The sequence below is a fragment of the Heloderma suspectum genome, chromosome 2 (assembly GCF_057233095.1).
Source record: "Heloderma suspectum isolate Gila_16-S chromosome 2, 16-S_ref, whole genome shotgun sequence".
NCBI lineage: Eukaryota > Metazoa > Chordata > Lepidosauria > Squamata > Helodermatidae > Heloderma > Heloderma suspectum.
Window position 1 is genome coordinate 104,021,051 of NC_139459.1, and position 13,191 is coordinate 104,034,241.

At 44.5% G+C, this 13,191-nt stretch overlaps 1 protein-coding gene and 1 long non-coding RNA gene across 3 annotated transcripts in view; one reads left to right on the forward strand and one right to left on the reverse strand.

The window, feature by feature from the left end:
- Positions 1 to 12,387, reverse strand: LOC146352572 (uncharacterized). The gene is made up of 5 exons (XR_014787768.1): positions 12,066 to 12,387; positions 10,789 to 11,009; positions 7,441 to 7,563; positions 5,318 to 5,607; positions 1 to 987 (listed from the first exon to the last, which is right to left on the reverse strand). It is a non-coding gene; the product is annotated as an uncharacterized LOC146352572 (long non-coding RNA).
- The window catches only part of VLDLR (very low density lipoprotein receptor), a 24,955-nt gene continuing 24,085 nt past the window's right edge, over positions 12,322 to 13,191 (forward strand). For both annotated transcript variants that reach the window (XM_084834400.1, XM_084834401.1), the window contains exon 1: positions 12,322 to 12,811. In XM_084834400.1, coding sequence (XP_084690526.1) covers positions 12,370 to 12,811 — 442 coding nt within the window. In that variant the 5' untranslated portion in view covers positions 12,322 to 12,369. The remainder of the gene's footprint in view (positions 12,812 to 13,191) is intronic.

Below are 13,191 nucleotides of genomic sequence, written 5' to 3' on the forward strand. Positions count from 1 at the left end.
AAGAGCAGGGAAAATACTGCATTTAATTGTGAAAGTTAAAGAAAACATGATTTCCTTTTGTGCATGTGCACTATTCTTCTATACCACACCGCCACCTAGTGGTTATGTAGCAGAAAAGCAGGAAAGGAAATGCTCTTCGTGCTGTGCTAGGATTTCAGTTCTGTGACAATACTGTGGATTAACAGCCAATTAACAGCTTCGTGTAGAAAAGCTCTGAAATCTACTTTACCATCTTACTGTAATAGGGCATCTTATGCACACTTACCTGGAATTAAATGCCACTGAACTTAGTGGCACTCACTTCTGAGGAGACATACCTGTGAGCGAGCTACATGCGTATTTATTACACTTACAACCCCCTTTTCTCCATGGAGCTTACAGTGGCATGCATAGTTCTCCGTATTTTATCCTCACAACAAACCTATGAGGTAGGTTAGGCTGAGAGAATGTGACTGGTCCAAGGTCACTTGGTGAGCTTTGTGGCTGCATGGGAATTTGAACCTGGCTGTCCCTGCTCCAAGTCTGACATCTAACCACTATACCACACTGTCTCTTAATGAGGCGTTCTTACTAATAAGAGGAGGCAAGAGAAGAAGCTATTAATGGGAGGAGGCAAGAGAGATGTTGTGGCAGCAAAAAACAGATTTTGTACATATTTTTATAACCATACATTTTCCCTTTGTTGTTCAGTTGTTCAGTCGTGTCCGACTCTTCGTGACCCCATGGACCATAGCACGCCAGGCCTTCCTGTACTGCGCTCTCTCCCGGAGTGTGCTCAAGTTCATATTCATTGCATCAGTGATGCTATCTAGCCATCTCATCCTCTGCTGTCCCCTTCTCCTTTTGCCTTCAGTCTTTCCCAGCATCAGGGTCTTTTCCAGAGAGTTTTCTCTTCACATTAGGTGGCCAAAATATTTGAGCTTCAGCTTCAGTATCTGTCCTTCCAATGAGCACTCAGGTTTGAAGAACACTCAGCTGTGGATGTGTCTGGTGGTGAAAAGAAAATCCGAAGCTGTAAAGAACAATATTGTTTAGGGACCTGGAATGTAAGATCAATGAATCAAGGTAAGCTGGATGTGGTCAAACATGAGATGGCAAGACTGAACATCAACATCTTGGGAATCAGCAAACTAAAATGGACAGGCATGGGCGAATTTAATTCAGGTGACCATCATATCTACTACTGTGGGCAAGAATCCCTTAGAAGAAATGGAGTAACACTCATAGTCAACAAAAGGGTGGGAAAAGCAGTACTGGGGTACAATCTCAAAAATGATAGAATGATCTCAGTACGAATCCATTCAACATCACAGTAATTCAAGTCTATGCCCCAACCACTGATGCCGAAGAAGCTGAGGTTGATCGGTTCTATGAAGACCTACAACACCTTCTAGAACTAACACCAAAAAAAGATGTCCTCTTCATCTTTTTGGAATGCTAAAGCAGGAAGTCAAGAAATCACCGGGATAACAGGCAGGCATGGCCTTGGTGTACAAAATGAAGCAGGACAAAAGCTAATAGAGTTTTGCCAAGAGAACACGCTGATCATAGCAAACACTCTTTTCCAACAGCACAAGAGACGACTCTACACATGGACATCACCAGATGGTCAATATAGAAATCAGATAGATTATGTCCTTTGCAGCCAAAGATGGAGAAGCTCTATACAGTCAGTAAAAACAAGACCTGGAGCTGACTGTGGCTCAGATCATGAGCTTCTCGTTGCAAAATTTCGTCTTAAATTGAAGAACGTAGGGAAAACCACTAAACCATTCAGGTATGACCTAAATCAGATCCCTTATAAATATACAGTGGAGGTGAGAAATAGATTTAAGGGATTAGACCTGATAGACAGGGTGCCGAAGGAACTATGGACAGAGGTCCGTAACATTGTTCAGGAGGCAGCAACTCAATCCATCCCAAAGAAGAAGAAATGCAAGAAAGCCAAGTGGCTGTCTGATGAGGCCTTACAAGTAGCTGACGAAAGAAGGGAAGCGAAAAGCAAGGGAGAAGGGAAGATACATCCAACTGAATGCAGAGTTCCAGAGAATAGCAAGGAGAGACAAGAAGGCCTTCTTAAATGAACAATGCAAAAAAATCGAGGAAAAGAATACAATGGGAAAGACCAGAGATCTTTTCAAGAAAATCGGAGATCTCAAGGGAAAGTTTTGTGCAAAGACGGGCATGATAAAGGACAAAGAAGGCAGGGACCTAACGGAAGCAGATGAGATCAAGAAGAGGTGGAAAGAATACACAGAAGAACTATACAGGAAAGATCTTAATGTCCCTGGTAGCCAAGATAGTGCGGTCACTGAACTTGAGCCGGACATCCTCGAGAGTGAAGTCAAGTGGGCCTTAGGAAGCATTAGTAACAACAAAGCTAGCGGAGATGACAGTATTCCAGCTTAGCTATTTAAAATCCTAAAAGATGATGCTGTTAAAGTGCTGCATTCAATATGCCAACAAATTTGGAACACTCAACAATGGCCACAAGACTGAAAAAGGTCAGTTTACATTCCAATTCCAAAGAAGGGTAACGCCAAAGAGTGTTCAAACTACCGCACAATTGCGCTCATTTCACATGCCAGCAAGGTGATGCTCAAAATCCTACAAGCTAGGCTTCAGCAGCATGTGAACCGAGAACTACCGGAAGTACAAGCTGGGTTTCGAAGAGGCAGAGGAACTAGAGATCAAATCGCCAACATTTGCTGGATCATGGAGAAAGCAAGAGAATTCCAGAAAAATGTCTATTTCTGCTTCATTGACTATGCTAAAGCCTTTGATTGCGTGGATCACAACAAACTGTGGCAAATTCTTAAAGTGATGGGAGTACCAGACCACCTGACCTGTCTCCAGAGAAACCTGTACGAGGGTCAAGAAGCAACAGTAAGAACCAGACATGGAACAACTGAGTGGTTCAAAATTGGGAAAGGAGTACAACAAGGCTGCATATTGTCACCCTGCTTATTTAACTTATATGCAGAGTACATCATGAGAAACGCGGGGTTGGTTGAATCACAGGTCGGAATTAAGATTGCTGGGAGAATTATCAACAACGTCCGATATGCAGCCGATACCACCCTAATGGCAGAAAGTGAAGAGGATCTCAAGAGCCTCTTGTTGAGGGTGAAAGAGGAGAGTGCAAAAGCTGGTTTGAAACTCAACATTCAAAAAACTAAGATCATGGCATCTGGTCCCATCACTTCCTGGCATATAGAAGTGGAAGAAACATATAAATCAGCCTTGGCAAATACTGATTTGCCAAGGCTGATTTATATGGGCCCTTTTTGCCCTCATTTATACTGAGGGCAAAAGCTAGCCTAATCATGTAGACTACCCCAACAATTCATAGATTTTATGTAAAGCGAGGACTGTGCAATAAAGATGAGCTAGAAGCTATGAAAATCCATTGGCTGAAGAATGCTGTAACTTGCATTTCTGTGCCCAAGACTGGGTGTGGACTTGACAGCCTGGATTGGAGTATAATTCCAACAGTGCTTGAGGAAGTATTTGAAGATAACAGATGTTAACATTACAGTTTATACCCTTTAATTCTTGGGACAGTTGCCTTGTTTTCCTGTTTGTTGTATTCTATTTTTTTTTACTTGATTTGGGAAAAGATGGTAGGATGATGTTAGTCCCATTTTCCTTCGCTGTACCAGACACTTCTCACCATTACTAGTGTCCAATCATAGACAATATTTTGGAGAAATTTACAGTTAGATTTTTCAGGGATTCTCTGTCCAAACTGAAAATATGTCTCTCGTTTGTTTAGCAAATGAAGCTACTAGTTTGAAAAACAAACAAAAAACCTTGCATAGCTATGTTTTGGTTAGTCTAGCACTTTTTGCTACATAGTCTTGTATTTCAGAGTAAGATGAACAACTGGGACTTCAGTGGTAAACTGCTGAAGATGTATTACTCAGTTAAAATAAATCAGATTTTCCTTTACTTTTGTGATATGACTGCTGTTGTTGCTATTACTGCCATTGTGTTGTTGCTGGTTTTATTTTTTTATATTTTTATCACTTTTAATATTTTAGCTGTTTTTATGTATTTTATTGCTGTAAGCTGCCTTGAAAAGGCTTCTGCCCTGAAAGACATACAAGAAATGTTTTAAATAAAAAATAAAAATAAGCTAACAATTGATACAAATGAGCAACCTCTAACTAAACCTATCAAACAGTAATAATGGATGGGAGTTTAGTCACAGATGGGCAGGCAGTAGGGTTGTATTTGCCTAACATTTACTTTTTAGCAAATAAAATGCAATTACGCTACGTTGGGATCATAACTGCTGTTTTTAGTGGACCTCAGAAATACCAGCATTACTCATATGGAAATGCAAAGCCACCTTATACCAAGTCAGACCTTTAGCCCATCTAGCCCAATACAATAAGAACATAAGAAGAGCCCTGCTGGATCAGACCACAGGTCCAACCTAGTCCAGCATTCTGTTCACACAGTGGCCTACCTTCTCTGACCAGCAGCAGCATCCTTGGATTTCCAGTGGAGCTCTTTCCCATCCGTTACTACCTGACCATTTCACTCAGGGACGCAGAATCTCCGGCCCTCCTGGGGTCCCCATCAGACTACCTAGTGGTCCCCAGATGGCCACGCCCCCTTCCCCCAATCACCTACAGTTTGGTGGTTTCCTAGATTTTGTGCAGTTTCTCCCCATTCTAAAAGGCTCAAATGCCTGTCCTACATTTCATTTATTTTAAACTAAAATATGCTGGTATTTTGGCGCCATCCCTTTTGCCTTTAGCCCCACCCAGCACATGAATATGGCCCCCCAAAGCTTCTCTGAAATGGAATTTGGCTCTTGGGCTGGAAGAGATTCGAGATTCTACACCTCTGATTGAACTGGCAATGCCAAAGGTGGACCTTTGGACCTTCTGCGGCAAAGCATGTGCTCCAGCACCGAGTTATGGCCTGGCCCATCACAGTCATTGGTGAATGTCTGAGGGCCCCTGCCTTCCAGCTCTGCTTTAGTAGCATGGGACCTGCTGAAGGGTACAGGGTGAGTCTTTTCTATGCCGTTCCAGTCATGTCAGCTGCCCCAACCCATATGGAGGAGGAGCCTACAATGTAGTTCCCTCTCACACTAGTACTGTCCCTGCTGCTTGGAGGGCTGATGTTGGCATAGTTCTCCCACATGACATGGAGCTTCTGATGGTACAAGACACGTGCCGGGCAGTTCCCTGGTGCTAAGGTAACTTCAGAACAGTCCAGAGGGGAATAAAAAAAACTGTCGTTGCTACTTGAAGACTGGATATTTAAGTGATGTATAAAAAATACAGGACGGTAACAGTACCTGAGCCATACCACTCAAAGAGTCAGTTCTGCCTTAACATTTTAAGTGCGTGGCATGAGTCCAAAAAGTACATTCCTGTGAAAATATTTTGTCTGGTGGTTCAATCATTCAGTCTCTTGAGAAATGCTCCTAGGAATTGCTCCTAGGATGTGCTCTTCCATTGGGCTATAATATTTCAGTGTGTTTGCACTCATGGTAATCACTTCTGGAAACATCTTTGTGAACAGATGCAGAAGAGAAAAGTATATGAACTGTCCCATAAAGCTTTATGCAGAGGATCCTTTTGTGCTCTAGAAAAAAACAAGGTAGCATTAGGAAGTCATAGCACGTGTGAAATAGATGCATGAAAAAAACACCCAACATGAACACTCTGGATCAGATCATTCCTTTGAGGTGAAGCGTAAGAGCCAGAAAAGACATTACTTTAAATGCGTGCCTAACAGCTATGTGGGTTTTTTTTCTTTTCTTCATTTTACTCTAGAGTAGGTGCAGGGCCCTTGATCTGGATTGGGACCCTAGTGCTGGAGTTACGGGAGGCTTTTAAGATCTGGATTGGGCCTTCAGCTCCTACTGTAGAGTAAAAATGAGAAGACTTAGATCTAGACATACATTTAACACAAACACACATGTTTTGGTCCTAAGGACACGTTTGGACTTTGTACAAGCAGGGTCAAGTGGAAACCCAAAAGAGGCCTTACAGATGCTCTGCCATCTTTTCTTGAATATTGGAAGGAGCCCTAATATGTTGCTTGCCAGTTTCAGGCCTTCTTTATACATTATGTTCAACAAGTTCGTCAAAATGAATCCTTATGTACTCTAAATGTGCTTTCTGACCCCATGGGCTGCTATCAGTCTGCTACCCTGAGACAGCTTAAAGATGAAAAGTTCAAAATATTTTTAAAAAATGGTAATTAGCAGATACATAATGTTTTCATATTCTTCTAGCAAGTCTACCCTTTCGCACAAAATCCAAGGACCTCTGGATACATTTTTATGCACACACAGATCTTCTATGCTTTACTTCAATTGGGGCAGGGGGGTCCTTGGACATGTACTCCTGTGCAAGAACCTTATATGAAAAATGCTGCATGCATGTGGCAATTTTAATTATTGTTACATTATACGTTATTGAAAAAAAAGTCACAATGAACTTGAAAGTAAAAACACACAGTATAATTCACTACAGAAACTTCAAAGCAGCTTGAAAGGGGAAGGTTTCAAAAAGGCTTTTTGAACATCTGCTGCATCCAGCAGAACAATTTGAAGGAGTTGTGCATTATTATCAACTATATTGGTCCAGTTCACACATCACGAAAACCTAGACTTTTAAAAAATGCTGAGCTATTGCAGCTCCCACTGCAAGTGAGAAAGGCTATACGAACTATGGACCTTTTATCTGTGACTTGCTTAGTATTATGTGTGAATCAGGAACCCTATCTTATCTCTGCCCTGACAGGCTGAGAAATAACCCAAGAACAAACTGTGGTCTGTGGTTTCTTTAGCCACTCCTGCTTTCAGAGGAAGCAATCAGGCAGCACACCATCACACTGCCTCGTTCATGATAAACCAGATTTTTTTAAACAAATCTGGCTAATCATGTTGTGCAAACTGAGCTATTGTCCTTCTGCTCTACACACACACTGGCATCCAAATTCAAGCCACTGTCTCTGTTTTGGGCAGAACAAATAAAGAGAATTATCCATACAGCAGCCTGCCAGTAGCATACAAATGCTCAATGAAGAAGAAGTGTAGGCTGACATTAATAATCCATGTTAGAGCTCGAGCAGTGACGATTGCAAGGAAAGTTCTTTTTTAAACAAAGAGTTCTGGATCACCAACAACCAAAGTAGTAGTTTGTGTACACTGTGTGTAGTCGAGAAGGTCATCCTGAATTGACCTCTTGGTCAATTTGGTTTAACAGTTTGTTAAATCAAACCAAATCTTCTACCATAAAGAGTGACATCTTCATAAGAGACACTGCAGTTTTGGCTTCTTTAGGGCAAGGAAAATAGTGTTTGCAATTAAAATTCTTTTAAGAACCTTCCCCTACGTCAGGTACACTATCTTTCTGTACCTGCATGTTCATAATAGATTCATAAAGCAAAGTTAATGACAATGCGCACCTCGGATGATGCAATATCTTTTTTCCCCCTTAGTCAGTTTCCAGAATGTTGCCTCTCTGCCCAATTGATTTATCTTGTTTCTTGGCAACTTCCTCATCTTCCACCGTCTACAAGATCATTTCACTAAACATCCGAAAGGAAACATTAATCATTTACAATGCCAAAGTATGTTCTGAAAGGAGAACTTCCATGCCTATAGAGTGTACACAATCATGCAGAGGCACAGGCTAACCATCAACACATGATTGATAGTCAGCCTGTGCCATCAAAGGCAGAGATAACCATCCAATGTTTCCTGCCCCCCTCTAAAATGCCTTAACTCCATACCTTAGTACTTACTAAGAAAATCCTTTGCTTAATAATCTAGTTATTAGGATTATTCTGCAAACTCCAGGCTTTGCCTTCTTTCTCTGGAAAAAGATGGAGAGAAGCTGATTCTTCAATAAACAGGAACAAGAATATTCCCTTGTGGCTACAGCCCAGATGAGCCTCAAGATGATACTCAACAGTATCTCCACCGCCACCACTGCCACCCCATCATCATGCACGTGTGTAGGAGAGCTGTTCTACTGCTGTGCCAAATGCAGGAGGCTTGGCAGGAGAACCTACCACTTCTGGATCTCATGAAAATCATGGCAGGAGGGTTTATATTAACTAAATATGTTGAGATTTCTCTGCACTCTCCCCGCCCCCTGCGACATATGCAGACACACACAGACTTTGGCATCGTGATGTTCAGGGGGTAGCTCCCCGAGTACTTTTGGATGATCTGGAAGAAGTAGAAAATAGGACAAGCAGTTTGGGAAGCAATCCCATCCCACTGGGCAAGACAGGATTGCCACATCTCCCTCTTTCTGTCTGTAATTATTATGTGCTCCCAAAGGTGAGCTCTGACATATGGAGACCACATCTGCATCTCCCCATGTGGGACTCAGCCCTACATCTTCTGCTTCCCAGTGCACTGTCCATGCCGACTAACATATCAAGCAGCTCATAGTATTGCCTCCTTTGACTGTACTGATGTTGTTTCTGTTCTTCCTTATCCCTGTAGCTCCTCACCCTCTCCCTTGAGAGAAAAGCCTGTTTCCTTCATGCACAAGTGTGCTGTGTGCCATTTTATTAGCCTTGTCTCACTGGCATCTCCAGCAGGACCTGAACCCTTCTCTCAGGGAACGTATTTCCAGTGATTCCTGGTAACACGTTTTGCAATAATGCTTAGGATCCTGCAAAATGCAAAATATTCAAACCATAATTGCTTTTACTATAGTAAATTGCTTTTACGATATTCCTATAGAAGCGTATTTTCACTTAACAACATTTTAGCATGGCATTATATATTAAGAGAAACCAGGAGGTCTCTTCTTCTCCCTGTTTGGCATTTGACCAATTAAAGCTCTTCTTGCATATTTCAAAACAAGTTTGATATAAATTACAGAAATAAGCAGGTCTATTGCCATAAGGTGCATAGTGAAACAAATACCTGCCAATCCTGAAACTGCTTGCAATTAATGAATCCTACTGAAGTCAATGATATTTATGAGTTTTCAAGTGGCTTCCAGAAATATCAGTTCTAAAAAATATACCACAACTGGAATAAAATGTATTTTATTCAGCTCCCTGTATTCTACTTCCTTCGTGTTGTATGTCTTATAATTGAATGTTAAAACTGTACAAATGAAAATGTTTCTCTCTCAAATGCAAGCTAAAGCTTTAATTATAGGTTCCCTCCATCTCATTTTATAAAATTAACAATTAACTGTAATCAAAGACAAGCGAAAGCAGAAGCAGCAATTTTCTCCTTCAATAGCAGGGTCAAGTATTCCAAGTCAGATTCTGTCTAAAGAGAACCATGTTCATACATGAGATCATATGTGCTGTGGAAGTCCCTTCTCTTGGGGAAATAAAAGTTTTCAAATGTGGATTCCAATAAGAAACACTACAAGAAAGAATAGCATATACATACATGCACACACGCTATCATCAAACATAGAGTATATTATTTTAAGACAAGGGTTTGTGTTTGTGGGGGGGGGGAGGTTGTTTAATGTGAAAGGCACGTGGCATATATGCAAAAAAGAAAACAAGTAAGAAGCGACGGAGACCTCTGGCAACCAACCAGTATCCATTACAGCACAGTTTTGCTAGATAAATATATTCACGTACAAACTATGGCAGTGATTCATTTACAAGCCATTCAAACAGATGTTCTTGTAGTTAATTTTAAATTGGTCTGATACCATTGAAGTTAATGGAATACGCTTATGTACAAAAACACGGGCTTCAGTGGAACAGCTACAGCTGCCTTCTCCAATCTAGTGCCTTTTGGACTCCAATTCGCATCAGTACCAGCAAATGGTTAGGAATCCTGGGAGTTGTAGTTCAAAACATCTGAAGGCACCATGTTTTGGGAAGGCTGAGCTACAGGCACCCTAATCCAGCCTAAATATATTGGTGGAGACCCGAAGAGATACTTCCGGTGTGTTCAAGAGCACTGGCACTCCCAACGCGAGTGCTTTGCTTACTTCTTTTTCTTTGAACAGAACAGCGGACCTCTGTGTCCTTGAGTAAAGTGCTTTGGAGAGTCCCCCATCCCACCACTGTCAAAAGTAGTTTGCCACATGGCATGTAGGGGCTGCCCCTTGAGGGGCAGCCCCACATTCCTAGCTGTGAGGTTCTTTGGATACATTATGTAGAAGTAAGAGATGTAGCACATTTAAAGCATTGTGTTAGTGGCAGCTGCAGTGATGTTACACCGATGTTTCTGGCAGTAAACATGTAACGTGCAAAGGCAGACATGTGTCCCTAAACATGCAGTGGAAATGTACCAGGGGGACTGCAGCCAATCAGCCCTCCTTGAGTCTTTAAATACGTTCTTCCGCCTTCATATATTACATGTTTATTTCAGGGGAAATAGCCTGAATACCAGTGTCGCTCTAGCAAACACTATTGCCGCATAAAACGTGAATCAGTGTGAATTCAGCGTGCCACTGAAATTGCTGGGATTTACTTCTGCGTAATGTCTTTGGCCTGGGAGCAAGATCACATCTGTGCGCCCCAATAACTATTATCTCTTGCTCTGTATCCCAGTTGCTAATAAGCCACACTAGAATCTTCACTTCCATGCTTGGTAAAAGTGGGACTTTAGTCCAGTGGTAGAACATATGCTTTGCATTCAGAAGCTTGACAGCTGTGTGTTAGGCAAAAATTCAGCAAGTGCAGCCTTTGCTGACAATGAGTGCAGTGTGATGCAAAGAGCTGCACCTGTTAAATTTCCACCTGTCAAAAAGACACAGGACACGAGGACATCTGTCAGGGGAGGGGAAAAAGGTGTGCAACCCTCCATCATACCATTTCCTCTGGAGCAGTCTCTGTTGATGTCAGTAGCACACTTGTTCAGCCTTGAGAAGAGAAGACTGAGGAGAGATATGATAGCGCTCTTCAAGTACTTGGAAGATTGTCACAGAGGGGAAGGCCAGGATCTCTTCTCGATCATCTCAGAGTGCAGGACACGGAATCATGGGCTCAAGTGACAGGAAGCCAGATTCCAGCTGAACATCAGGAAAAACTTCCTGTTAGGGTAATACAACAATGGAACCAATTACCTAGGGAAGTAGTGGGCTCTCCCATGCTGGAGGCATTCAAGAAGCTGGACAGCCATCTGTCAGGGATGCTCTGACTTGGATTCCTGCATTGAGCAGGGGGTTGGACTCGATGGCCTTGTAGGCCCCTTCCAACCCTACTATTCTATGATTCTATGAATCCATCAGTGAAAACTGCTGCAGTCCAGGAAGATGGTAGCTACCGCTTTAAAGAATGAAGGTCACATTCATAGACACTCATTCTGGACCAATTTGAACAGGAATGCTGAGGACAACACAGCAATCCTATACAAGTCTACTCAAAATGAAGTCTCATTGAGATTGATGGGCTTATTCCCAGTTAAGTGGGCATGAAACTGCAGCCTAAGGGTGCAATCCTATGCATGTTTAGACAGAAAACATTCCTGGCCAGGGAATGCTGGGAGCTGTGGGATTATTTTCTGTCTAAATGTGCACAGAATTGCACCCTAAGAGGCTTAAGGCTCCAAGGCTCCAATTCTATATACATGTACCTGGGAATAACATCTATTGTACATCTGAGTAGGCATGCATGGGGCTGCAGTGATAAACACACCGATCCTGGGAGCAAGTCTCACCGAACTAAATGACAGCACATACATGCATAGAATCTGCGGTAGGGCCACAATCTTAAGCACACTTACTTGGGAGTAAGTCCAGCTGAACTCAGCAGGCCTTACTTCCAAGTAAATGTACGCTTCAGCTGCAATCCTGCGCAATACTTCTCGGGACAGAACCCCAGAGGTCTGAGTCGAGCTTTCAAGTGAACCTGTCCAGGATCAGGTTGCATAGACGTTTTAGGTCCCTCCACAACCGCATGCACGCTATATACAGCGCATGCGATTGCGGAGGGACCGAGAGAGAGAGAGAAACAAAGCACAGGCAGTAACGTTTTGCCGTCGTGTGTACTTCCAGAAAATCATCGGAACGGGACTAACGGGCACAGGCCGCTTCATGCGGGTAGAATCACGACCCCGCATCTCCTCCCTCGCGGGGAAAGCCACTTACTGTGCAGAGGAGTCTTGCGCGGCTCATCTGTGTGCAGGAGGCGGCTGCAGGTCGGAGCAGAGGTTCACCTGCGCGCCTTATCGGCCGCAAGCAAGGCATCGCCTGGCGGCCGTCTGGAGCGCGCACAGCTGCGGCGGCAGGTTGCCTGGATCAGGAAATTAGGGCAGGCGGGTGGGATCGGAGGCGCTCGCGAGCCAACCAGAGGCCGCCCAGGCGCCCGTGAGTCACCGGCAGCAGCCCAGACCGCGACGGGAGCGGGGCGGTTCGTATAAGAGCGTCGCCCAGCCGCCCTCCCCTCTCGTGCATGTTCCTCGGGTTTTCCTCACCGGCCCAACCGGTGTGCAGGGGGGCGTTTGCGCGCGCGCGCGTCCGTGTGTGTGTGCACGCGTGCGGGGCTGCCCTGCGCGACGCCTCCTGGGTTTTATTTATTTTATACGTGCATGTCTCTATAGCCTGCTGGAACTGCCTTCTTCGTCGCCGCCTGCGTCGCGTCCCCCGTCTCCACCCTGCCTGGAGCACCGCGCGAGCCGCGGGCTGCGTCCCCCCCTGCCTTTGCGAAGGGGAGAAGGAGCGGGGAGGGGGGCGCGCGGAGGGCCGGCCCCCCGCCTTGGGTTTTCCTCCTCCCTGCGCGCTGCGAGCTTGTGCGAGGCGCGGCGGCGGCGGCAGGCGGCGTCGCGCGATGGACACGTTCTCCCGGTGGGGGCTCTGGCTGCTGTTTGCTTCGGCTTGTCTCCGGGGGGCGCGCGGTGAGTAAAAAAACGGAGCTCCGTTTGCTCCCCCACGCGCTCGTGGCTCGAAGCCTTCCCTGCGTGGGAACCCTGCAGACGGGGAGGGGGCGGGGGAGGGGGCGCGGGGGGAGGCAGGACCGACCAGCGCGCGCTTGCTTTGGTTCTGCGCCCCCCGCCCCATTGAGGAGGCGGACAAACAGCATTCGCGCGCCCCCCCATTGAGGGGGACAAACAGCATTGGGCTCCCTCGTGTTCTTCAGAGAGGACCCCTAACAAAATGTCTTTGAATTATGCCGTTTATCATTAATAATAATCTCCAAGGGGAGACTCATAAACGCCGCAACAGCTGTGGCCCAGGCCCATTTCTCAATGCTGCCCATCTTCCCAGTATTAAGATG